This window comes from Pseudophryne corroboree, chromosome 6 (genome assembly GCF_028390025.1).
Source record: "Pseudophryne corroboree isolate aPseCor3 chromosome 6, aPseCor3.hap2, whole genome shotgun sequence".
Classification (NCBI taxonomy): Eukaryota; Metazoa; Chordata; class Amphibia; order Anura; family Myobatrachidae; genus Pseudophryne; species Pseudophryne corroboree.
The window spans coordinates 88,173,987-88,199,372 of NC_086449.1; the positions used below are offsets into that span (position 1 = coordinate 88,173,987).

The 25,386-nt window shown below is 47.8% G+C and overlaps 6 protein-coding genes and 2 pseudogenes across 6 annotated transcripts; 3 read left to right on the forward strand and 5 right to left on the reverse strand.

Moving 5' to 3' along the window:
* Positions 1 to 267: 267 nt before the first annotated feature.
* Positions 268 to 1,565, reverse strand: LOC134934844 (histone H2B 1.1-like). Its single transcript, XM_063930189.1, has one exon. It carries the CDS (start codon positions 1,542 to 1,544, stop codon positions 1,164 to 1,166), a length of 381 nt encoding a protein of 126 aa, XP_063786259.1. The 5' UTR covers positions 1,545 to 1,565; the 3' UTR covers positions 268 to 1,163.
* Positions 1,566 to 1,838: 273 nt separating this feature from the next.
* On the forward strand, positions 1,839 to 2,373 carry LOC134936401 (histone H2A type 1-like). Its single transcript, XM_063931434.1, has one exon. It carries the CDS (start codon positions 1,879 to 1,881, stop codon positions 2,269 to 2,271), a length of 393 nt encoding a protein of 130 aa, XP_063787504.1. The 5' UTR covers positions 1,839 to 1,878; the 3' UTR covers positions 2,272 to 2,373.
* A 441-nt stretch (positions 2,374 to 2,814) lies between these two features.
* On the reverse strand, positions 2,815 to 3,487 carry LOC134936399 (histone H3). Its single transcript, XM_063931433.1, has one exon. The coding sequence runs from the start codon at positions 3,448 to 3,450 to the stop codon at positions 3,040 to 3,042; it is 411 nt and encodes a 136-aa protein (XP_063787503.1). The 5' UTR covers positions 3,451 to 3,487; the 3' UTR covers positions 2,815 to 3,039.
* Positions 3,488 to 5,273: 1,786 nt separating this feature from the next.
* Positions 5,274 to 5,927, forward strand: LOC134934331 (histone H1B-like). Its single transcript, XM_063929789.1, has one exon. The coding sequence runs from the start codon at positions 5,274 to 5,276 to the stop codon at positions 5,925 to 5,927; it is 654 nt and encodes a 217-aa protein (XP_063785859.1).
* Positions 5,928 to 8,613: 2,686 nt separating this feature from the next.
* Positions 8,614 to 9,720, forward strand: LOC134936403 (histone H2A type 1). Its single transcript, XM_063931435.1, has one exon. The coding sequence runs from the start codon at positions 8,662 to 8,664 to the stop codon at positions 9,052 to 9,054; it is 393 nt and encodes a 130-aa protein (XP_063787505.1). The 5' UTR covers positions 8,614 to 8,661; the 3' UTR covers positions 9,055 to 9,720.
* Positions 9,721 to 9,742: 22 nt separating this feature from the next.
* On the reverse strand, positions 9,743 to 10,311 carry LOC134936402 (histone H3-like; annotated as a pseudogene).
* Positions 10,312 to 11,758: 1,447 nt separating this feature from the next.
* Positions 11,759 to 12,070, reverse strand: LOC134934332 (histone H4-like). Its single transcript, XM_063929790.1, has one exon. It carries the CDS (start codon positions 12,068 to 12,070, stop codon positions 11,759 to 11,761), a length of 312 nt encoding a protein of 103 aa, XP_063785860.1.
* Positions 12,071 to 24,174: 12,104 nt separating this feature from the next.
* Positions 24,175 to 24,343, reverse strand: LOC134938219 (U2 spliceosomal RNA; annotated as a pseudogene).
* Between the last annotated feature and the right edge of the window lie 1,043 nt (positions 24,344 to 25,386).

The window sequence follows — 25,386 nt, forward strand, 5'->3', positions numbered from 1 at the left end:
GTTCGGGGTGGGGGGGGGGTGTTCGGTTTCTCGGAAACCGAACCCGCTCATCACTAATATATATATATATATATATATATATATATATATATATACACGACTAGCACTACACTATAATTTATTTTAAATAATAGATTACTTTAATTAGCACACTGTGTTGTTTTCAGACTGATTTATATTAAAGTAAAAAAAATAATAATAGAATTTATCTGCTTAATAATATTTATTTTTAAAAAATTATGTCTTGAGAATACGGACATATGCTACTCTGTTTTATTATCCTTTTATATATATTGTTCACATAAATAATAAGTATATACTAACAAATGACCTGCACAACCTCTTTGGGATTGGAAGATGAATTTTCAAAATGGATAAATGAGTCGACCTGATATCGGCGGCAAAATATAAATGCAACGCAATGGCACACAACTTCTCTCTGGTTACTATAACGACTGCTGTAAAAGAATCCACAGCTCGGTCTGAGTGTCAGCTCTGCGCTTCAGTCTCTCTTCTCCCTGTAATAATGAGCGCCGCTGATACTGCACTCAGCCAATCCCGCTCCGGAACACTGCTGCTCAGCCACCCCTGTATCTCTGTTACTATAGGGAGCACGGCTGGCATGTGTGCCTAAGCCAGCATTGTATTGTGCGATCATAAAGATCTCCTTTCATTAAATGCAGCTAAACGGAACCTGATGTCTTATAATGGATTCGGTGCAATATACCTGCAGTGACACCGGAGATTGGATCCCGGTGTTACACGTGCAGTGATACAGTAACAATAGCATTCTACACAGGGCATCTTGAAAGACAAACAACCTTTTAACAACTGTGTTTATAGGAGTCAAAGTGATACGAACAACGGGACCAATTGCTACAATCTACTGATACTTTGTAACATTGGAATAAGATACAATAATTCTCTAGTTTCTGCAGCAGCTACACGGGTAGTCACTGCTCTATGGATTGCTTTATGTAAGCACTAATGCTGACATCTGTAATATGATGACTATATATGACCGATCTACATCAGGAACTGAAATACATAAGACAGATTTGCAAGCAGCACATATAATAACCATGATAGTCACAGCCCGATTAGAGGAGGTGGGTGGCTCTTAGAAGAGCCTTTGTGTTGATGCGGGTTAGAGAAGGGGGTGATTACTTGGCGCTGGTGTACTTGGTGACGGCCTTGGTGCCCTCGGACACGGCGTGCTTGGCCAGCTCTCCCGGCAGCAGCAGGCGTACGGCGGTCTGGATCTCCCGGGAGGTGATGGTCGAGCGCTTGTTGTAGTGAGCCAGGCGGGAAGCTTCTCCGGCAATGCGCTCAAAGATGTCATTGACAAAGGAGTTCATGATGCCCATAGCCTTGGAGGAGATGCCGGTGTCAGGGTGCACCTGCTTCAGCACCTTGTAGACGTAAATGGCGTAACTCTCCTTCCTGCTCTTCCTACGCTTCTTCCCATCCTTCTTCTGGGTCTTGGTCACCGCTTTCTTAGAGCCTTTCTTAGGCGCTGGGGCAGACTTTGCTGGATCAGGCATTCTAGAGGATCTTTTCGGCACAATGCAGAAAATCTGTGTGTCTGCTTACCACATCTGTTTTATTTATAGGCAGCTTATGCAAACGAGGCATCACCAATGCAAGCTACACTATTGGGTAGACGTGTCATGTGACACTGGTTGGCATCTTAACCCCTCCCTTCTTTTTGCGGATTGGTCTGTGGATGAAGTTAAGCTGCATTAGTTAGCTTGTAAGCAGACCAATCACAGAGCAAGCAGCATGTCGCTTCTGAGTATATATGTAAGAGGAGGGCGGTGTTTTCACAAAGTGTTTTTGTTAAAAAAAGAGCTTTTAATCTCATTGAACCTCGCAAGTATGTCTGGAAGAGGAAAACAAGGCGGCAAGACCCGGGCTAAGGCAAAGACTCGCTCATCCCGGGCCGGTCTCCAGTTCCCAGTCGGTCGAGTTCACCGTCTGCTGAGAAAAGGAAACTATGCTGAGCGAGTGGGAGCCGGTGCCCCGGTCTACCTGGCCGCGGTGCTGGAGTATCTGACGGCTGAGATTCTTGAGCTCGCCGGAAACGCCGCCCGTGACAACAAGAAGACCCGCATCAACCCCCGCCACCTGCAGCTGGCTGTGCGCAACGACGAAGAGCTCAACAAGCTGCTCGGTGGGGTGACCATCGCCCAGGGAGGCGTTCTGCCCAACATCCAGGCCGTGCTGCTGCCCAAGAAGACCGAGAGCCACAAACCGGCTAAGAGCAAGTGATTTTACTGCTAGATACTTGTCCCCGCAACACAAAGGTCTTTTCAGAGCCACCCACCCTGACCCCAAAGAGCTGATTCATTGCTTTGATCTGGGATTCATTAGCCAAGTGTAGCGGGATAGGAGGGAGTGTCATTGTGTGCGCTATAATACTGAAGGGAAGGAAATTAGAAGTAACTTGTAGCATTGCTTTACTGTCCCGCAAACATCCAGTAATTTATTTTATGTAGCGATCTTCCTCCAATACCACTCAAGTCGCTAAATAGAATGAAAATAATATAGCACAGAAAAGCTTTTCATACAATACCGAGAGCAGGAGATCTTGAGTCTGTTTCGAAAGACACTAGAGTGGGGGCCTCTCAAACTATGCGGGGAAGTTTCAGAGTCGGAGCGGCACAGCTAAAAGCTCGGCCCCCAGATAAAGTACTGGAGAGCCTAGGTGCTAGAACTATAGGTAGAGATCTACTGTAGCTACATCTAGACCGTGTGGATAGCTCTGTATAGCAGACCCCTGACTGCACGCCGTATAGAGGAGGCTCCTTACTGGAGTCAGGGCAGCGGCAAGCTGGAAGGAAGGACGGTGAGGATTATTACAGATCAGGGGCCGGGAGCAGTGTGACTACTAACTATAAGGAAACCGTGCAGAGAAAGGATTTAACATTCTTCCTATTAAACACCAATATGTAGCTTATGCTTCAGCTAGGTTATAGAAAGATTTGGTGGCTCTGAAAAGAGCCTTTGTGTTGTTGCGTGTATAGGAGTTCCGAGTATCTATGCCCTCTCCCCTCGGATCCTGCGGGCCAGCTGTATGTCTTTGGGCATGATGGTCACCCTCTTGGCGTGGATGGCGCACAGGTTGGTGTCCTCGAAAAGCCCCACCAGATAAGCCTCGCTGGCCTCTTGTAGGGCCATGACGGCGGAACTCTGGAAACGCAGGTCGGTCTTGAAGTCCTGGGCGATCTCCCGCACCAGCCGCTGGAAGGGCAACTTGCGGATCAGCAGCTCTGTTGACTTCTGGTAGCGGCGGATCTCTCGAAGGGCAACGGTCCCTGGACGGTAACGGTGAGGCTTCTTCACACCGCCGGTAGCTGGGGCGCTCTTCCGGGCGGCTTTAGTTGCCAGCTGCTTTCGGGGAGCTTTCCCTCCAGTAGACTTGCGAGCGGTCTGCTTGGTCCTGGCCATTTTTCTATACTCTAACTCTACAGACTCAGAGCTATAATAAAACGAAGCAAGAATGAAAAGGAGCTGCCGCTAACGTCTCTATTTATGCACAGTGTTGAGTTGTCATTGGATAAGTTAAAGACGCCCAATTTCCTGATTGGTTTATGCATTGGGCGTTGTCATTTAAAAAAAAAAAAAAAAACCGCCAAGACTTTCTGTTGCTCCTTTGTTTTATATAACCGGCAGGCGCGGGAACGAAATGAGTCACGAGGTATTATCACGATTCAGCCATAACGATTACACTGTATATCACAGTAAACCTGGAAGTAATTGCTGTCAGTCCAGCATGAAGAGACAACCAGTCAACATACATCGCACACGGCGCTGATACAGGACTCTAGTCTAAGGAGTCTTGGAAAAGAAACGTGATTATAAGCAGTGCTGAATAGCTACCATCGGCGGGAATAGTATTGTAAGGAAACAACAGATGTTCCTTACAAGCTGTGCTCAGACTCCCTTCTCCCTGTTCCTCTTTCTTCTCCTCATGGCTTCTGGGCTTTACCTTATTTCTCCAGTCACACCCATTATATTCTATGCTCTGTTTTTCTCATGTCACTATTTTTTGCACCCTTCTCTTTATTTTTATAATCTCTCTCTCCTCCTTTTATCAGCACCCACACTTCCTTCACCATAACTCTTTACACAAACATTCTTTCTCAATACCCATTTGTCTTCTCTCTGTAAAAAGTTGGTTGTTCTGGAGATCTAGTGTGTATGTCTCAATGTGGGTATGGTGCATACACTACAGGCACTATGGAGACTGTCCTTATGTGGAAATTAAATAACCTTGAACTAACGTTGGGGTGGGGATCCTAGAGCTCTGAAGGGGTGTGGATGCTGGCTACCCTCATTCCTAGTGAGCAACAGCTAGACCAACAGATGTCAGGTACCCTGGTCCTGCCACCGTGGTGGGCACCTCCTTCTGTAACTTTCCCGTGAGCGTCTTGTCCGTATTGGCACTTGGCAGCATGATCAGAGTTTCTGGCACAAGGTAATTATTCTTCACTAGGGGTTTATTTCCTGGCAGTCTGAGAGGAATGGGACCAGGGCACCACAGCCATCTTCCTAGCTATAGGATCGTTGGTGGGAAGTGCCAACCGCACTCTTCACAGCCAGAAAACCCCCAGGGATGTGTAACCAGCAATTGTATCTACTAAGCATACTTACCTTGTCCTAGTAGCTATGATTCATAGACAAGAGCGCCAGCACCGTGTGAGGCATCATGCCTGTGCTATGTACCTGTGTGTTCAAGAGCCAACACGTCATCTTTATGTGTTTTATTATGCACCCTACTCTGCACAGAGTGTGCTGCAAATCACCTTCATTATCTACAGGGCCAGGAGGAGACAGATAGGTCAGAATGGACGTATTAGCCTCACAGTAAAGGAGAGATGTGTTACAGGCCGGGCACTTCCATCCTGCTGTGGGTGAGCTTCCAGTCGCTATGCCTGTCCTCCTTCTCAGCGACTAGGCCAGCAATGGCCATATAGGGTTCGAAGAGACTTGGAGTACGAGTGCGGTACAGAGAGCCGGCTCGCCGCTCTCGTCATGCCCTATAAAAGACTGTTTTTCTGCGCTAGAGAAACACAAGGTGAGAGCAGATCCCCCCAAACACTCAGGCAGGAAAGAGTTTACACGGCTGCTTATTCCGCCAATGGGAGCACAGGAGGCGCCATGCTCAACAGCCAATCACAGCACAGCAGGCAGTGTATATTAGAGACATCCAGATCTGAGAGAGAGTTTTACTTAGTACTTCTGTATTAGGTATTTTGTTGTACGCTAACATGGCAGAAACTGCACCAGCCGCCTTCGGTGTCCCTATATCAGAGGGCGAGGCCAAAAAGAAGAGGCAGCCGAAGAAAGCTGCAGGGGGAGCCAAGAAAAGCTCCAAATCTTCCGGACCCAGCGTCTACGAGCTGATTGTAAAAGCCGTGGCCGCCTCCAAGGAGCGCAGTGGAGTTTCTCTTGCCGCCCTGAAGAAGGCTCTGGCTGCCGGAGGCTACGATGTGGAGAGGAACAACAGCCGCATCAAAGTGGGGGTAAAAGGATTGGTGACCAAAGGAACTCTCACCCAGGTGAAAGGCACCGGCGCTTCCGGCTCCTTCAAACTCAATAAGCAGGTGGAAAGCAAGAAGGCCGCCCAGAAGCCCAAGAAACCAGCGGCAAAGAAAGTGGCCAAATCTCCGAAGAAGCCCAAGAAAGCTCCGAGTGCAGCCAAGGGCCCCAAGAAGGTGAAGAAACCCGCAAAAGCGGCTACTGCCAAAAGCCCAAAGAAGCCTAAAACTGTGAAGCCTAAGAAGGCGGCCAAGAGTCCCGCCAAGAAGGCAGCGAAGCCCAAATCCGCCAAGAGTCCGGCCAAGAAGGCACTGAAACCCAAAGCGGCAAAAAGCCCGGCCAAGAAGGCAGCTAAGCCCAAGAAAACTGCGGCCAAGAAGTGATAAAAGAGCCGCCGCAGCCTCGCTTCCTTGTTATCCCCACAAAGGCTCTTTTCAGAGCCACTCACCCTGTCCCGGCAGAGCTGTAGGCGCACGACGTCACCTGTAGAGTGATTAATAGCATACTTGCCTACCTGACCCTCTCCATGAGGGAGAAAATGCTCTGGTCCCGGACTTTCCTGGTAATGTATGATTGCCGTCACCTGTGGTGAGCTAGTTAATTGATAAGAAAGGTGTTTCACCACAGGTGATGGCAATCATACATTACCAGGAACAGAGCATTTTCTACCTCATGGGGAGGGTCAGGTAGGCAAGTATGATTAATAGTCGCCAGATATGAATGATTTATTGTCTCAGAGAACACTAATGGTGGCGGTATTATAGGGCAGATACAGTATCTCAGCGCATGAAGGTCGTTTTACCCATCATGCAATTTGTTTCATGTAAGTTCCTAAGGTCTCCATTGAATTGTCTCAGACAGGCAGTGGTCTAATCAGTAGACTAAACTAGAATTCGCATAGACATTATTCATGCCAGCAGCAGAGAGCTTTTATTCCTACGATCAGACGCTGCTAGTACTGGACGGGTTATTTCTATGCGTGGCAGCTGTGTATAATGAGTACAGGAGGTAGATGTATTGCAGCGCTGCTCAGTATGACAGTGTTCAGCGCTAATCACACGCTACATAAGCAATGTGTCTGCTGAGCCGTGGTACAGAGAGCAACAGGAGAAAGATCGTGTTACCCAAGATACGCCAGTCACCCGCGCTTATCTACACTACACAAGCTCGCCTCACACAGCGGCAGCTGATTTCTCGTTTCCTCTGCCACACCGTCACAAAGCAGGTCCTGTTCAGACCATCTAATTAGGCTTTATGTTCCCAGAGTACAAAGGGAAGGAATCTTATTTACCTCACGTCTAAATAAACAATTATGGTAAAGGAAGAACGATACATAGAAGCATTTCTTGATAAGTAGTGACATTTCATCTCTCTAAAATGATAAATAGCGTGTTTCTCGGTGGATACATTGTAATGAAACCTACACTGCCGCCTTGGGATAGGAGGGAGATTATTCAAAATGGACCAATGACAGCCGAGCAGAAATCGGCGGGAGGGGAAAAAAATACATTCGCCGGAGTCAGCAATTCAAATCGCAGCCTGAAAAAACCTCCTCTCTCCCATTCTCCCACCGACATTGCCGCTTGTGCCTGGGCCCTATGTGACGGCTAGCAGTATTCCTGGCGCCTGGGTTTGGTTATTCTGGTTAAAGCTCCCAATTGATAAGCGCTAGGGCATTACAGCTGTTGGTCCCTTTTATATCACTGTATAATGCGCCATTTATCCGCATGTGGTATTGTATATAGGGCCAGCTCAATATAAACCTGAGCGCTGCAGCTACTATACTCAGCCGAGTCTCTATCCAGGTCACTGCTGCACAAATAACCCTGGAAGCGGTGTTACTGTTATTCCAGTATAAGGAGCACTCAGAGCAGGTGTGCCTACACAGGAATCACGTGGTGTCATCACTAAACACATTGATACATCTAAATGGATCCTGTTCTCATGAAACTGACTGGGAACAATAGAACCGCAGTGACACCGGAGTTTGCGCCCTGGTGCTATTTCTGCAATTATAGGAAAAGACTGACACAGGTCATCGTGCAGTAATTATCTCCAACTGTGTGTATCCGAGATGCAGAGTGATCATAATACTGGCACCAATTGTTAGTGTAAAAAGAGACTTTGTAACATTTTAATCAGATCCAATAATTTTCCAGTTCTACAACTACACGGGCAGAGTATGGCTGTTTTCTGTCAGCACCTACAAGGAACTTTTCTAATGTAAGGAATATCGAGAAACCGTTTCTGAAGGAACAAGAATTATAAACTGCAAGACTCAGTCTATACAGCCTGGGGTACTGTGATCCAGCCAAGTAGACACAGCACAAACCATCATAGTCACAGCCGGATTAGAGAGGTGGTGGGTGGCTCTTAGAAGAGCCTTTGTGTTGATGTGGGTCAGAGAAGGGGGAGATTACTTGGCGCTGGTGTACTTGGTAACAGCCTTGGTGCCCTCGGACACGGCGTGCTTGGCCAGCTCTCCCGGCAGCAGCAGGCGTACGGCGGTCTGGATCTCCCGGGAGGTGATGGTGGAGCGCTTGTTGTAATGAGCCAGGCGGGAAGCTTCCCCTGCAATGCGCTCAAAGATGTCATTGACAAAGGAGTTCATGATGCCCATAGCCTTGGAAGAGATGCCGGTGTCAGGGTGCACCTGCTTCAGCACCTTGTAGACATAAATGGCGTAACTCTCCTTCCTGCTCTTCCTACGCTTCTTCCCATCCTTCTTCTGTGTCTTGGTCACCGCTTTCTTAGAGCCTTTCTTGGGCGCCGAAGCAGACTTCGCTGGATCAGGGATTCTAGAGGTTCTTTACAGCACAATGCAGAAAATCTGTGTATCTGTTGTATTTATAGGCATCTTATGCAAACGAGGCATCACCAATGCAAGCTACACTATTGGGTAGAAGTGTCATGTAACCCCACCCTTCTTTTTGCGGATTGGTCTGTGGATGAAGTTGAGCTGCAATTGGTCAGCTTGTAAGCAGACCAATCACAGAGCAAGCAGCATGTCGCTTTTGAGTATATATGTAAGAGGAGGGGGATGTTTTGGAGATATTTCTTTCAGGGTTTCTGTTGAAAAAGAGGTCTTTTTTTGTTATATCATTGAACCTCACAAGCATGTCTGGAAGAGGGAAACAAGGCGGCAAGACCCGTGCTAAGGCAAAGACTCGCTCATCCCGTGCCGGTCTCCAGTTCCCAGTCGGTCGAGTTCACCGTCTGCTGAGGAAAGGTAATTATGCCGAGCGAGTGGGAGCCGGTGCACCGGTCTATCTGGCCGCGGTACTGGAGTATCTGACGGCTGAGATTTTGGAGCTCGCCGGAAACGCCGCCCGCGACAACAAGAAGACCCGCATCATCCCCCGCCACCTGCAGCTGGCTGTACGCAACGACGAAGAGCTCAATAAGCTGCTCGGTGGTGTGACCATCGCCCAGGGAGGCGTTCTGCCCAACATCCAGGCTGTACTGCTGCCCAAGAAGACTGAGAGCCACAAATCGGCCAAGAGCAAGTAACGTGATGCTGGCAGCTTCCACCACAGATCCGATATGTACCCGACACACAACACAAAGGCTCTTCTTTGTGTTGTGGTAGTACACACAGCTCCCAGGAGAGCTGTGTGTACTACCATTGTCATTTACTGTATCGCTAGCCGCGCTTTTATTAACCACACTTCATTCACAGACTGTGGTGCAGGGAACAGGATCATTCTGTATTATACATTACACATGTATGAGCTTTAGCTGCTATATCATTTGCAAATGTTACGATGCTCTCACTTCCGGCGCTCTTTCCAATTGTGGTTTAGTCTAGTGATCGCATAAATGTTCCCTCTGCTATCACTGCATTCTGCCATTGAGGCCCCTTCAGCTTTTCTGGGACGTGCACTGATCGTATATAGCCGGGATTTCCTACCTAAGCTCGGCTTTGTGTGCGAGTGATCTATCTTATCACACGGCGCAATGAGAAAACGATATTCTCTATCCGTGCGCTCCTCACTGCAGGAGACATGCTGGAAAAGCAGCAATTCTCCAAGGCGATGTATCGGGAACACTGGTATAACCGTGCTCTGGCCGTCATGGAATTATTTCATACATACTGTGTAAACATTTCTTTATCCCTCTGGCTTTTGTTTATCTCTTCATCATAACGTATACATGTATTAGATTTGTCCAGTCAGTTGTAGATCGGAACGGAGGGTTCGTCACAACTGGATGATGCTCAGACATTTATAGGTTTATGATTCAGCTAGTTTATAGGAAGATTTGGTGGCTCTGAAAAGAGCCTTTGTGTTGCTGCGTGTATAGTGCCGAGTATCTATGCCCTCTCCCCTCGGATTCTGCGGGCTAGCTGGATGTCTTTGGGCATGATGGTCACCCTCTTGGCGTGGATGGCGCAGAGGTTGGTGTCCTCGAACAGCCCCACCAGATAAGCCTCGCTGGCCTCTTGTAGGGCCATGACGGCGGAGCTCTGGAAGCGCAGGTCGGTCTTGAAATCCTGGGCGAACTCCCGCACCAGACGCTGGAAGGGCAGCTTGCGGATCAGCAGTTCAGTGGATTTTTGGTAGCGGCGGATCTCTCTGAGAGCAACAGTCCCGGGGACGGTAGCGGTGAGGCTTCTTCACGCCGCCAGTAGCTGGGGCACTTTTCCGGGCGGCTTTGGTGGCTAACTGTTTGCGGGGAGCTTTCCCGCCGGTGGACTTCCGCGCTGTTTGCTTGGTCCTGGCCATATTTCACAAGAAGCAACTGCAAATACTACTGTACAGCTATAACAATGAGAGAAATGGCTACATGCAAACCTATTTATACACAGTGCTGCACCCTGATTGGATAACGCCGCCTCCACCGATTGGTTTTAAATAACCGTTTGAACTATGGGAAAAAAACCGCCATTTCTAGTAGCAGATAATTGTTACAAAAATCGACATGAGAAGGCGTTGATTGTTTTATATATAATTTAACCACTTTAGCCGGACTGCGCAATTTATTTTTCAGTGTGAGCTGGGAATACACCAGCCAGTTGTATCCAAGTCAGTTTAGTTCTTTAGTTAATAATGTACACATTGTGTAGGTTGTAACATGGCATTGGATACAATGTGTATATATACGGTAATGTATTTCCGCTTATAACTCATCGGCTCATACCGCTGCAGCTCAGCTTCCAACTCTGCAGCTATTACATGAGACCTGGTCAAGGCGAAATAAATGTATTAGAGGTGTAATGTCCCGGTGATCACACAGTATAGTGCTATGATCATGTAATGATCTATGTTACTGGGGCAACAGCAGAGTTATTCCTCTCAATTCTGAGTCCATATGAAGGATATATTTTACTATTATTTTTTCACTTCCACAAAATATAGTAGTTCCCCTCCCCAGACCAAGGATTTTTTTTGTGTCTTTGATGAGAACAGGGATTTCTTACATTCAATTGACAAAAGGAACTCAGCGCTGAGAAGACGAAAATCTGTAGAGAGTTGCGAGCGTAAAACTATACAATCAATAACAACCCGGTGCAAACATCAAATCAATCGATATAAAAGACAAAACAGTTCATTTTGGTGTTGGCATCGATTTGAAATAATGATATTTTAAATAATTGATAATTTTATTGAATAACTTTTATTTTTTTCCTTCCAGCGCTTATTTTTATGGTAGATTTCTTCTGAAGATTTACTTAGGGTTATATCTATAGGAGATCACACATTCCTCCTCACAGCTGTGGGTCTATTAAAACACAGAGATCTTGTTATCTAGCAGCGCCCAAAAGGTACCATTGGTTTTATGCAGATACCAAATTATACATCCCCATAGCAGTCTGTCTCCTGTTGTAGTTACTCCTATTCATCTGAGCAATACTAGTTACAGTAGCTAATACTATGTAGACATCATAGAAACACGATTACAGAACCCGCACCAGAATAGAACATAATTACACCTTTAGAACAATCTGCAAAGCCTGTGCAAGTCTATGGAGCACCACTGACACCTACAGTAGTTGCAGAATATAAATGGTGGCCGTATATCAGCTTTATTATTACATACATGGAGAGCGGATAGACCGCAACCTAATACAAATAAGGTTCTCTCCCCGGTGTATAGTCAGGAGAAGCAGTGTAGAGTAATACTGGCGCATGGTTATAGCTCTCTCATAGAAGAGATGGGCGGCCCTGAAAAGGGCCTTTGTGTGCGGATGATGGTATTAGATGCGCCTCAGTGTTTAGCCTCCGAAGCCATACAGAATGCGTCCCTGGCGCTTGAGAGCATAGACCACATCCATAGCGGTGACAGTCTTCCTCTTGGCGTGCTCGGTGTAGGTTACGGCGTCCCGGATCACGTTCTCCAGAAACACCTTCAGCACCCCGCGGGTCTCCTCGTAGATGAGGCCGGAGATACGCTTCACGCCTCCTCTCCGTGCTAGACGGCGGATAGCAGGCTTGGTGATGCCCTGGATGTTATCCCGCAGCACCTTCCTGTGGCGCTTGGCGCCTCCTTTCCCGAGCCCCTTACCGCCTTTACCTCTGCCTGACATGTTCCTTCCTGATCACTGCTGTAACCATACCACAAAGAGAAACCTGTGACTGTTATGTCACTGCCCTGAGATCCTCCTCTTATAATGTTTGGCGGACTTAGAAGAAAACCTCTGTGCTATGAGGGCGGGGTCATTTTCAGCGTCACTTTCTGTTCTTTGTGAAACTGTTTCAATAGGGACAACATTTCGAGTCCAAATCCTCCTGATACATATATTGGAGCTTTCCTACAGATCTCACCCCCCATACATACACTGATTGAATAGCAGCGTCCATGTGTCTAATGATACGCGTGTCCCTATTACATGGTAAATATGACATCACTGTCTCTATGGAGCTGCTGGTTCCCTCCCATCCCCCCTTTCTCATTTTGAAATATCACTTGTCTAGGTGTGAATGAGAACTTGTCTGTGATGGTCAGCAGTCTCTGCGGAGACCTGAGGCTTCTCCTGCGTGTCCATCTCTAGACTGCAGGGTGACCATCATTTCCTGTATACCTGGGTATAGCCTGTAGTACAGATTTCATCATACGATCAGATAGTCTGTGTGAGTGAGAACCTGTACTGGAGGTGTACTGTAGGGAAGGTGTTGGGAACATGTCCTGCTCCCTCAGCAGGAAGAGGATCCACACGATGGGAGGGGGCACAGGATTTACAGTACACAAAGGTGGGGACCAGCAGCACAATCACGGGTCATTGTGTACTCGGTTCTTCCTGCCATACAATGCGAATCTCACTAAAATAAAGCAATTCGATAACCCTGCACATTATATATCAGCACAAACACATACCCCATATGAAAGAGACAGGGAGAGGTGATGTGTAAGTCGCACGGGATTACATAGTCACTAGACACAAATGTGCCCCCTACAGGGCATGTCGTGTGCCTACAGCTCTGCTGAGAAAGGGTGTGTAGCAGATATTACTACTCTCAGCCCTCTGTCTCTCCAGCTCTCCAGTACCCATCTAGCTGCTGTCAGCTCTCTTCTGTCTCTCCAGCCATCACCTCCCCCTTTTCTCTCCTCTGACAGCCCCTCTCCATCTCTCTCACCATCAAGCAAACACCCCCCCCCCCCCACACTCTGTATCCTCAGACAGGCCACATCTTTCTGTCTCAAAAGCCCCCCCCCCTCCCCAACACACACACTTTTCTCCCCAGCTACCCAGTCTTCCCCGGTCTAACTAGTCATCACTCTACTGTCTTTCCAGCCACAACCCTTCTTTCTCTATGGCCCTGCATTGTTTCCCTAGCCCCATCCAGTCCCTTTCTGTATCTCTAGATCTCTCAGCCAACACCCCTTCTGTCTGCTTTATCTCTCATCTCAAGCCCTAGTGAGCTCCTCGTCATGACTTAGGGGTAAATTTACTAAAGCTTCTAAAACAGAGATTTGGTGAAGTTGCCCATAGCAACCAATCAGATGCTGTCTATCATTTTCTAATAGGCAATAGAGAAATGATAGCCAGCATCTTACTGGTTGCTGTGGGCAACATCACCAATACTCTGTTTTAGATGTTAGTGTAAATTTACCCCTTAACATTCACCTTCTTTTCTTTCTGCTACTCACCCATCTGTCTAATCAGCCGGCACCCCTTCTGTCTCATCAGCCGGCACCCCTTCTGTCTCATCAGCCGGCACCCCTTCTGTCTCATCAGCCAGCAGCCCTTCAGACTCATCAGCCAGCAGCCCTTCAGACTCATCATCAGGCACCCTTTCTGCCTCATTAGCCGGCACCCCTTCTGTCTCATCAGTCGATACCCCTTCTGTCTCATCAACCGGTATCCCTTCTGTCTCATCAACCGGCACCCCTTCTGTCTCATTAGAAAGGGTACACTAGATGAGCCAAGAGTTTATGTGCCATCAAATTCTATGTTTCTATGTGTAAGCCCGCCATTCCCCTTGTGTACAAGTGTGCGACTACAGGTGCAAGGCCTGAGACACCAACATTGTGCAATACTCCTAAATAATTATAGTAACAAACAACATAGATCAATAGATCTGCATATAATGTAAGATTCAGAATGACAGGTTTATCATTTGATTATTAATGCATTAAGAATACATTTAGATGGCAGGCATCAGTTGTCATATTGTGAGTAGCTTTAGCATTGAGAATGACACCAGCATGAATTGGGGACAATATGATACAAATGGGAAACAATAAATAGTGTTATACAATTGTTACTATTCTGTTGAAACATTAGTGGATACAATATGTAATAAAGTATCACCTTAGGCAACAAGCTAAACATAGAATGTTCATGTAGAAAATACAGGGCTACATCTGTTTAGTAATTTGGATTACACTACAAATTCTCTTGGTGGAAATATCAATAGTGAGTGCACCGCTTTTCCCCTTGTATTTGCACCCAGACTATGCACTTTATTTAAGAAAGATTAAAAGTCTTGATAGCATTTCTGGCTCAGGTCTGTAAGGGATTGGTACCAGGAAGGACCCTGGTCGTGGTGCAGTGTAAACGGGTAAGCCAGGTCCATGCGACCCGGTACCCATTTACTGCAGGATGATGCTACATACAAGTAGCTAAAGGACCCTTGATGTCAGGAGGAGAAGTAAGGCCCAGGGATAGTACTTTCACTACCCACGTCAACAACTACTCCCTTTAGTAACCTTGTGTCAAGCAAAGTCAGGCATGGAGCCCGAAGTGATATCAAGATACCTAAAGATATCAAGAGGTGCTATCATGCTCAGTGCTATTGGCACTCCTCCCATTCACCCTCAGGTGTTTAATTAGCTGGATTCCTGCATTTCAGATCACACACTGATAAGGCCCTATTTAGAGGTAAGTCTTGAATAAATGTATAGAGTGTGATAGTATCAGGAATGTTAGGGACCCATGTGATGAAGTCACCTGGCCGCGGTACATGGGCCCGCATATTTGCCCAAATGTGTGCTAAGAACTTCAATTATACTCCATGTTAATTGTGAGGGTTTATTTAAATTATTTTTACTATCAGTGTTCTTAGAGTGTGCATCTGGATCTCTCTTCCTCCAGCATAGTATTCAGGGTTGGACTGGCCCATAGGGGCACAGGGGAAACCACCATTGGGCCCCACTGCCTGGGGGCCCACCTCCTCCTCTAGTGATCAAATTCCAGACTGTGCACTTGAATTATACATTATACATATGTATAATACTTATACTATATGCTTATAATTAAACTGTAAAGTATATATTTATCAAGGGGCCCAGACTATGCACTCTCTAATATTTAGTCAAGCCTCCGTGGCAGCTGGCTAACCCCATCGGGAGACTGGCCACCCCCAAAACATGGGCCCCTACCTCCTGCACCTCCGGTGGGCCCTTCATGCCCCAGTCCGACACTGATAGTATTAGAAGCCTCAGCATGATAGCACCTCTTGATATCTTTAGTAATAGGATGTGCAGTCCAGGTCCCCTCCACCCCCACCCCACATCTTTCTGGTTTCGTTTGGTGCATTTGAAATGTCAGAGCTGAGTCACAGTTTTGCAACTTGTGTGAAGTGACATCCAGTCCAAAAGAGTCCAGAGCAGAAGTAAGGGTGCCATTGTAGATGAAAATGGTTATCAGGGCGAGATACAATGGCAGTGGTTGAGAGAAGAATTTTTAGCAGTGATGATGAGGTTTTAGAGCCAGACTTCTTACAGACAGCTTTCTTATAGGATGGGGGCAGAGAGGTGGTGTTACTGCAGGATGGAGAATGGGTGCAGGGATAATTATATGCTAGAAAATTATAGTAAAAAAGAGGGACTTCATGCAATAGTGGTTGGACACACTTAAGCAGAAATTCAAGACTGTTTCAAACATAATTTCATCCAAACAGACTGTAATGGCAGTAGTGGCAACTGCAACCAGGGCCGACTTAATGGCAGTATGGTAAGCCGTGACCACACAAATAAACTGAGGCCACAACTCAAGCTTATTTACAGGATAGCATGCCAGGAGAGAATAAATAAAAAAAAAAACATAATAATAATTACCCTTCCTGCATCTACTCTCCACATGTGTCCATACATTAAATGGCTGTCAGCACTCTTATTGGTGAAAAACTCAAGCAATCCACCAATCAGCATGCTGACAGTCATTACACCGTCTGGCTGCATTCATGGAGGCATTATTATGGTTATTTGTTATTATTGTGTGATAAATGGAGGCACTGTAAGGTAATTTTACACTGTCACAGTCTCCTTTACTTAACAATATCTATTTTGCCAGCAAGGTAGGTATCAAGCATAATTTAAACCTGCTTTTGGTTGGTGCAAAGAGATGCAGACTGAGTGAATTATTTGATTATACAGTCCTAATATAGAGTATAGTACACTAAAAGAGGAGTTGTAACTCCAAGTCAACCTTTTCCAACGTTTATGTAGCCTGGTGCCGGCCTATCATGGGGCCTGCTGGGTGACCTGAGCCTAATGCCCAGGGTCACCATATTCCCTAATGGGCCACACTTACACTAGGGCCTAATGCCCTCTATTACAAGCACAGGTCTAATGGCTGCTATTGGCCCCGTGCCTAGTGCCTGCCTACTGCGCCCACAGGCCTGAGGCCTGACTTATCCCCCACGGGCCTAATGTCCGATCCCTGATGGACTAGGGAGGAGAGGGGAGGGTGACAGATGCCATCTCCAAGGGCCTACCAGTCCCGGTGGGAGAGGCACCGGGAGGAGCTTCGTCAGATCTTTTGGTTTCCACCCTTGGTGACCTCTCCGGTGTGGTCCTTCACTCTTCTGCCGCTGTCCCATCCTGGCCAGCAGCGCCATCACCTCTTCTCCACGTCCAGCCAACAATGGACATCTTCTTTGGTGTGCCCGGCGTCTTCTGGCCTCTTCCGCGGACTCAGAAACACTTCACGCTTTTCTGTGTGCCCTGCTGCGCTGCTCCTCTTCCTCTGCGGCGTCCACACTTCTCCAGGTCTAGGTGGCATCTGCCATCATGGGGGCGGGGCCCATCAAGTGGCGAGCACTAATTGTCTCGCCACGGCCGTCCGTGATTGGCTGGTGCTGGATTTGAAATGCTGCATCCAGTGCTTCCCATTGGCCGCTTCTGGTCCGGTGCAGGGAACCAATGCATGGTCCCAGCACCGGACACCCGTCACCACTGCACAAGCAGCACTGGGGACAGACAAATTTAGGTTGTGCAAGACATTGCAAAATGGGCATGCAAGCACACTTAAAGATAAAAAGCAGCAATTGTCTATTTTTGGATTACAGAACAGGAAAGGTGCACTGGTCGTGGAAGTACTGCAATATGTGGTTAAAGCATAGAGTGGACTGTCACGATCCGGGTATCTGGACGCCATTATTTACCCTTCAGATGCCTCCTAAGGCTGGCTCAGCGCTCCAGGACCGGATCCCATCTGTTATCCTGATGTTTACATTCCTGCATCCTCTCCTGTCTCTCTGAGACGCGGTCACAGTAAACGCCATATTACATCTGGCATGGTGTCTCCCGCGGCCTCCGCCGCCGTCCCTGAGTTTCTGCATGCAAAGTGTCAGAGTGGCGATTACGTCAGCCGCGGCCTCCGCTGTACCCGCGTGGTTTGGATGTGCATTCATCAGTCTGGCGTATCCTGTGGCCGGCGCCGCCATTGCTGCTTTAATTCTCACATGGATTACAAACCAAACTTCCCTCCAAGTGTCTGCATGGGCGCAGCCATCTTGGATTTTGTCATCTGATCATTTCCACCAATCTGCTGTCTGTATTGTTGATTTGCATAATTGCCTAGCCAACCCCTTCCTTGCTGCAGGTATAAGTAAGCTGTGCCTGAGCAAGGAAGGCGTCAGTGCTTTGGTTGTCTAACCTAGTTCCAGTTTGTCTCTCTCTTGTGGTTGTCTTCCAGGTTCCAGCTCCTGTCTCCAGACTTCTGCTATAGAGACTCGCACCAGCATTCCATCTGCGGTGTAGCCTGACTCTCCGATCCATTCTGGACTCACCTGTTTCCAGTTACAACAATCACCTGCTTCCAGCCCAGCTTCCAGCAGTGTACAGCTTCTCTTAAAGGGCCGGTGTCCTTTCTGCAGTTTACCACTCTCCACCGGTATTATTATTTCACCGCTCTCAAACAATCACCTGCTTCCAGCCCAGCTTCCAGCAGTGTATAGCTTCTCTTAAAGGGCCGGTGTCCTTTTCTGCAGTTTACCACTCTCCACCGGTATTATTATTTCACCGCTCTCAAACTCCAAACTTCATTATTATTTCATCGCTCTCAAGTTCGTTTATTATTTAACTGGTTCCAGCCAGTATCCACTCCGTACCAACAACAGTCTGGTTCCAGCCAGTATCCACAGCAGCCGTTTTACCTTCAGCAGCCCAGCCTTTCCTGGAACATCAGCTGGTACGATCCTGGGTTCTCTCCATTGCTACAGTCAGGCCTGGTAAGGACTTTCCAACTAGAAGATTATAAGAACTGTCTCACACTACCAGTGCCTGTGGCCCTTGCCACCCTGTAGTACCCAGGAATTGTATTTATCCTCTGTTGACTTTTATGTTTCCTTTTACTGCTGCTGTGTTACGGAGTTTGTCATAATAAACATCATTGACTTTTATCCTGGTTGTCGTGGTCACGCCTTCGGGCAGTTATTCTACATGTTACTTACATGTCTAGGGGTCTGATACAACCTCCCAGGTTCCGTTACATCTCAGCCCCTACAACTGAGGCTGCCTCCCGTCAGCTCAGGCCCTCAGTTGTGATAGTAAGCACTGACCTAATGAATCCAGCCGGAGACCAGGATCAAGCGGCCAGGCCAATGCAAGAACTGGCAGCCCGACTTGAACATCAGGAGGCTGCACAGGGCCACATCATCCGCTGTCTCCAGGATCTCTCTACACGGCTGGATGGGATTCAAACGACCCTCCGTGGACCTGGCACGTCCGGTGCGTCCACTACAGTGACACCAGCTGTAACCCCACCCACCTTACCCATTTCCAGTCCACATCTTCATCTTCCAACGCCAGCAAAATTTGATGGATCTCCAAGGTTCTGCAGGGGATTTCTCAATCAATGTGAAATCCACTTTGAGCTTCTACCTGGCAATTTCTTCAGTGACCGTACCAAAATTGCCTATATCATCTCCCTTCTCAGTGGCTCAGCCCTTGACTGGGCATCACCTTTATGGGAGAAGTCTGATCCCCTGCTATCCTCCTATACTGACTTTGTAGCTACATTCAGGCGCATCTTCGACGAGCCAGACCGGATAACATCTGCTTCATCTGAGATTCTCCATTTACGCCAGGGGACACGTACTGTGGGACAGTATCTTATACAGTTTAAAATCCTGGCATCCGAACTGGCATGGAACGACGAGGCCCTGTATGCTGCATTCTGGCATGGCTTATCTGAACGCATCAAGGATGAGTTAGCTACCAGCGACTTGCCCTCTAAGTTGGATGAGCTAATTTCTCTTTGCACGAAGGTTGATCTACGTTTCAGAGAGAGAGAGCAACTGAGCGAGGAAGATCATCTACTCCTAAATCTTCTGCTCCTCCTCGTCAACCATCTCCATCCAAGGATGAGCCTATGCAAATTAGTCGTTCCCGTCTATCTCCCGCTGAGCGCCGAAGACGTCTCTCTGAGTCTCTCTGTCTCTACTGTGCAGCTCCGTCGCACACTATCAATGCCTGTCCCAAACGTCCGGGAAACTCCAGATCCTAGCTCGCCAAGGAGAGGGCCGGCTAGGAGTAATGATCTCCTCATGACTGTAACCTCCCAGTGTCGCTCCAAATTGCTCAACGTTACAGGAACGTCATTGCCCTCCTTGATTCCGGAGCAGCTGGGAATTTCATAACCGAAGCTTATGTTAAACGGTGGTCCCTACCCACCGAGAGACTGTCCTCGTCCATCTCTTTGACTGCCGTGGATGGCAGCAAGATTTTTGACGCAGTCATTTCCTTAAGGACTCTTCCAGTTCGTCTGAGAGTGGGAGTTCTTCATTCTGAGTATATTTCTTTTTTAGTGATTCCAAGAGCCACACATCCAGTGGTTTTAGGCCTTCCATGGCTCCGTCTCCACAACCCATCAATTGACTGGACGACTACGCAAATACTGGCATGGGGTCCCTCCTGTGCTGAGACTTGTTTAGCCAAAGTTCTTCCTGTTTGTTCTTCCTTCCCCAGGTTATCTGATGTTCCGCCTCCTCCATATCAAGACTTCACGGACGTGTTCAGTAAAGCCTCTGCTGATATCCTTCCTCCTCATAGAGAATGGGACTGCCCAATCGACCTCATTCCAGGGAAGGTTCCACCGCGAGGCCGAACTTATCCGTTGTCTCTGCCTGAGACACACTCCATGGAAGAGTACATCAAAGAGAACCTGGCGAAGGGTTTCATCCGACCATCTTCTTCTCCAGCCGGCGCAGGCTTCTTCTTCGTTAAGAAGAAAGACGGTGGTCTGCGTCCGTGCATCGACTACAGAGGTCTGAACGATATTACCGTCAAGAACCGATACCCTTTACCCCTGATTACCGAGCTCTTTGATAGAGTTAGTGGTGCAACTATTTTCACAAAGCTGGACTTGAGGGGTGCCTACAATCTCATCCGAATCCGTGAGGGTGACGAGTGGAAGACCGCCTTTAACACCGGTGATGGACATTATGAGTACCTCGTCATGCCCTTCGGATTGAGCAACGCTCCAGCAGTCTTCCAGCACTTCGTGAATGAGATTTTCAGGGACATCTTGTACCGCCATGTCGTGGTTTATCTAGACGACATCCTCATCTTTGCTAATAATCTCGAAGATCATCGTTTCTGGGTAAAAGAGGTTCTTTCCCGTCTCCGTGTCAATCACCTCTATTGTAAATTGGAGAAGTGTGTGTTTGAAGTTAAAACCATTCCGTTTCTAGGTTACATTGTGTCCGGTTCCGGACTAGAGATGGATCCTGAGAAACTCCAAGCAATCCAGAATTGGCCTATACCCTTAAGCCTCAAAGGGGTCCAGAGGTTCTTAGGGTTCGCCAATTATTATAGAAAATTTATACGAGATTTTTCCACCATTGTGGCGCCTATCACTGCATTAACCAAGAAAGGTGCTAATCCGTCCAAGTGGTCCGAGGAAGCTACACAGGCCTTTCACCTTCTGAAGCAACGGTTCATCTCTGCACCAGTTCTGAAACAGCCCGACACCGACTCTCCTTTTATCTTAGAGGTAGATGCCTCCTCCGTTGGAGTAGGAGCAGTGTTATCCCAGAGGGCCAAAGATGGACATCTACATCCTTGCAGTTTCTTCTCCCGGAAGTTCTCCCCAGCTGAGCGCAACTATGCCATTGGCGATCAGGAGTTGCTAGCCATCAAGCTCGCTCTGGAGGAGTGGAGATACCTGTTGGAGGGAGCTTCCCACTCAATCACCATACTTACCGACCACAAAAATCTTTTATATCTCAAAGGCGCACAATGTCTGAATCCTCGTCAGGCCAGATGGGCACTTTTCTTCTCTAGGTTTGACTTTAAACTCCAGTTCTGTCCGGGTTCTCAGAATCGTAAGGCCGATGCCCTTTCCCGCTGATGGGAGCAAGAAAATGAGTCCGAGTCTGCAGACAAGCATCCTATTATTAATCCGTTGGCATTCTCCACGGTAGGGATGGACTCTACGCCTCCACCAGGGAAAAGTTTTGTTAAGCCAGTTCTAAGGAAGAAGCTCATGCATTGGGCCCATGCTTCCCGTTTTGCTGGACATACAGGCATTCAGAAAACCCTTGAATTTATTTCTAGGTCCTACTGGTGGCCAACTCTGAAGAAGGACGTTATGGAATTTATTGCCTCCTGCCCAAAGTGTGCCCAACACAAAGTCTCCCGCCAGTCGCCTGCGGGGCAACTGGTTCCATTATCTGTTCCCCGTCGACCTTGGACCCATTTGTCGATGGACTTTGTTTCCGATCTACCTATCTGCAACAAGTTTAATACCATCTGGGTGGTAGTTGACCGGTTCACCAAGATGGCACATTTCATCCCTCTCACCGGTCTTCCGTCAGCTTCCAAGTTGGCTCAAGTGTTTATACAAGAGATCTTCCGACTTCACGGTCTTCCTGAAGAGATCATCTCGGATCGTGGAGTACAATTTGTAGCCAAATTTTGGCGAAGTTTGTGTCAAGCCCTCCAAGTCAAGTTAAAGTTTTCCACGGCTTACCATCCTCAGACCAATGGTCAAACCGAGAGGGTGAATCAGGACTTGGAGGCCTTCCTCCGTATATATGTGTCTTCCTCTCAAGATGACTGGGTTCAACTCCTTCCTTGGGCCGAGTTCAGCCACAACAATCAATACCATTCCTCATTTTCTTCTACACCATTCTTCATTAATTATGGATTCCACCCCCTAACGTCCCAGAATTCCAACCGCTTCCCGCAACTTCTGTTCCAGCAGTGGATGTCACCTTGCGTCAGTTTTCAAATAACTGGAGGAACGTCCGCGCAGCCCTGCTTAAAGCCTCATTCAGGTATAAGAAGTTTGCCGATAGGAAGCGTAGAGCGGTTCCTGCTCTCAAGGTGGGTGATCGTGTGTGGCTGTCCACGAAGAATTTGAGGTTGAGAGTTCCCAGCATGAAATTTGCACCTCGCTACATCGGACCCTTCAAGATTGAACAAGTCATCAATCCTGTTGCCTACAGGTTACAGTTACCATCCTTCTTGAAAATACCCAGGACATTTCATGTTTCTTTGTTGAAACCGCTGATCCTGAATCGGTTTCATTCCGCACTTCCTCCAGCTCCCAAAGTTCAGACTCAACGGGGAGTCGAGTACGAGGTGGCCAAGATTTTGGACTCACGTTTCCGTTACGGTCAGTTACAATACCTCATTGACTGGAAGGGCTATGGTCCTGAAGAACGCTCTTGGACCAATGCCTCAGACGTCCATGCTCCTGCCTTGGTCCGAAATTTCCACGCAAAGTTTCCTTTAAAGCCTAAGAAGTGTCCTGGGGCCACTCCTAAAGGGGGGGGTGCTGTCACGATCCGGGTATCTGGACGCCATTACTTACCCTTCAGATGCCTCCTAAGGCTGGCTCAGCGTTCCAGGACCGGATCCCGCTGTTCCTGAGTTTCCACATGCAGAATGTCAGAGTGGTGATTTCATCAGCCGCGGCCTCCGCTGTGCCCGCGTGGTTAAATGTGCGCTTGTCAGTCTGGCGTCTCCTGTCTCCTGTGGCCGGCGTCGCCATTACTGTTTCAATTCTCACATGGATTACAAACCAAACTTCCCTCCAAGTGTCTGCATGGGCGCAGCCATCTTGGATTTTGTCATCTGATCATTTCCACCAATCTGCTGTCTGTATTGTTGATTTGCATAATTGCCTAGCCAACCCCTTCCTTGCTGCAGGTATAAGTAAGCTGTGCCTGAGCAAGGAAGGCGTCAGTGCTTTGGTAGTCTAACCTAGTTCCAGTTTGTCTCTCTCCTGTGGTTGTCTTCCAGGTTCCAGCTCCTGTCTCCAGACTTCTGCTATAGAGACCCGCACCAGCATTCCATCTGCGGTGTAGCCTGACTCTCCGATCCATTCTGGACTCACCTGTTTCCAGTTACAACAATCACCTGCTTCCAGCCCAGCTTCCAGCAGTGTATAGCTTCTCTTAAAGGGCCGGTGTCCTTTTCTGCAGTTTACCACTCTCCACCGGTATTATTATTTCACCGCTCTCAAACTCCAAACTTCATTATTATTTCATCGCTCTCAAGTTCGTTTATTACTTAACTGGTTCCAGCCAGTATCCACTCGATACCAACAACAGTCTGGTTCCAGCCAGTATCCACAGCAGCCGTTTTACCTTCAGCAGCCCAGCCTTTCCTGGAACATCAGCTGGTACGATCCTGGGTTCTCTCCATTGCTACAGTCAGGCCTGGTAAGGACTTTCCAACTAGAAGATTATAAGAACTGTCTCACACTACCAGTGCCTGTGGCCCTTGCCACCCTGTAGTACCCAGGAATTGTATTTATCCTCTGTTGACTTTTATGTTTCCTTTTACTGCTGCTGTGTTACGGAGTTTGTCATAATAAACATCATTGACTTTTATCCTGGTTGTCGTGGTCACGCCTTCGGGCAGTTATTCTACATGTTACTTACATGTCTAGGGGTCTGATACAACCTCCCAGGTTCCGTTACATCTCAGCCCCTACAACTGAGGCTGCCTCCCGTCAGCTCAGGCCCTCAGTTGTGACAGTGGACATAGCAAGCTCTTTTCCCATCTCCCTGTTCTAAAAATCCATTTAATATATGGCCTCCAGATAGTGGGCGTATCAGAGATTAAATTTATGAGAACAGATACAGTACTACACTTGATCTTAGCCAAAAGCATCAGCGGCCTACCTGCCTGCTTGCCATTCCCTTCTAATGCCCTGTCTGGATTTTGCACACCGACTCCTATCTGCCTAAGAGACAAGCAGGAACAGTCTTGTGTTTGTCACTTGCTAGCTGGAGGCACAATTTGCATGAGCTCCACCTCTTGCACCAGTGGCAGAACTAGCGAGCGGTGGGCCCAGGTGCGACAAAATGCTTTGGGCCCCCCATCCCATCCAAGTCCACCTCCTCACCCCTGGAGAGGATCTGGTGAGGGGGACCTGCTCAGGGCCAGAGAAATGGATACCTAGCAACAGTGCGTAACTAGGCATTTTAGCACTATGTGCAAGAAACGGCATCGGAGCCCCACCCCTAGATGCAGAACAGGGGCAGTGCGCGCCGTAGGCACGCGCAAAAATACATAGTGGCGTGGCTTCGTGGGGAAGGGGTGTGGCCACAAAATAATACCAATTCATAAAACGGTGCACAGTAGTCTCCATTATTCAAATTATGCTGCACAGTAGCACCACTATACCAGGTAGAGACCCTTTTACAACTTACGGCGGAAAGATTCCTCTTTTTACACATTACGGCAGACAGCGTCCCCCTTTTTACACATTACGGCAGACAGCGTGCACTTTTTACACATAATGGCAGACAGCGTCCCCTTTTTACACATAATGGCAGACAGCGTGCCCTTGTTACACATAGCGGCAGACAGCATACACTTTTTACAAATAACGGCAGACAGCGTGCCCTTGTTAAACATAGCGGCAGACAGCGTACCCTTTTTACACATAACGGCAGACAGCGTGCCCTTGATACACATAGCGACAGACAGCATACACTTTTTACACATAATGGCAGACAGCGTGCCCTTGTTACACATTACAGCAGACAGCGTGCCCTTGTTACACATAGCGGCAGACTGCATCCCCTTTTTACACATAACAGCAGACAGCGTGCCCTTGTTACACATAGCGGCAGACAGCGTACACTTTTTACACATAATGGCAGACAGCGTGCCCTTGTTAAACATAGCAGCAGGCAGCGTACACTTTTTACACAT

What these genes read in the sequence shown, in the direction of transcription:
- LOC134934844 (XM_063930189.1), bottom strand. Translation starts at nt 1,544, where the DNA reads ATGCCTGATCCAGCAAAGTCTGCCCCAGCGCCTAAGAAAGGCTCTAAG.
- LOC134936401 (XM_063931434.1), top strand. Translation starts at nt 1,879, where the DNA reads ATGTCTGGAAGAGGAAAACAAGGCGGCAAGACCCGGGCTAAGGCAAAG.
- LOC134936399 (XM_063931433.1), bottom strand. Translation starts at nt 3,450, where the DNA reads ATGGCCAGGACCAAGCAGACCGCTCGCAAGTCTACTGGAGGGAAAGCT.
- LOC134934331 (XM_063929789.1), top strand. Translation starts at nt 5,274, where the DNA reads ATGGCAGAAACTGCACCAGCCGCCTTCGGTGTCCCTATATCAGAGGGC.
- LOC134936403 (XM_063931435.1), top strand. Translation starts at nt 8,662, where the DNA reads ATGTCTGGAAGAGGGAAACAAGGCGGCAAGACCCGTGCTAAGGCAAAG.
- LOC134934332 (XM_063929790.1), bottom strand. Translation starts at nt 12,070, where the DNA reads ATGTCAGGCAGAGGTAAAGGCGGTAAGGGGCTCGGGAAAGGAGGCGCC.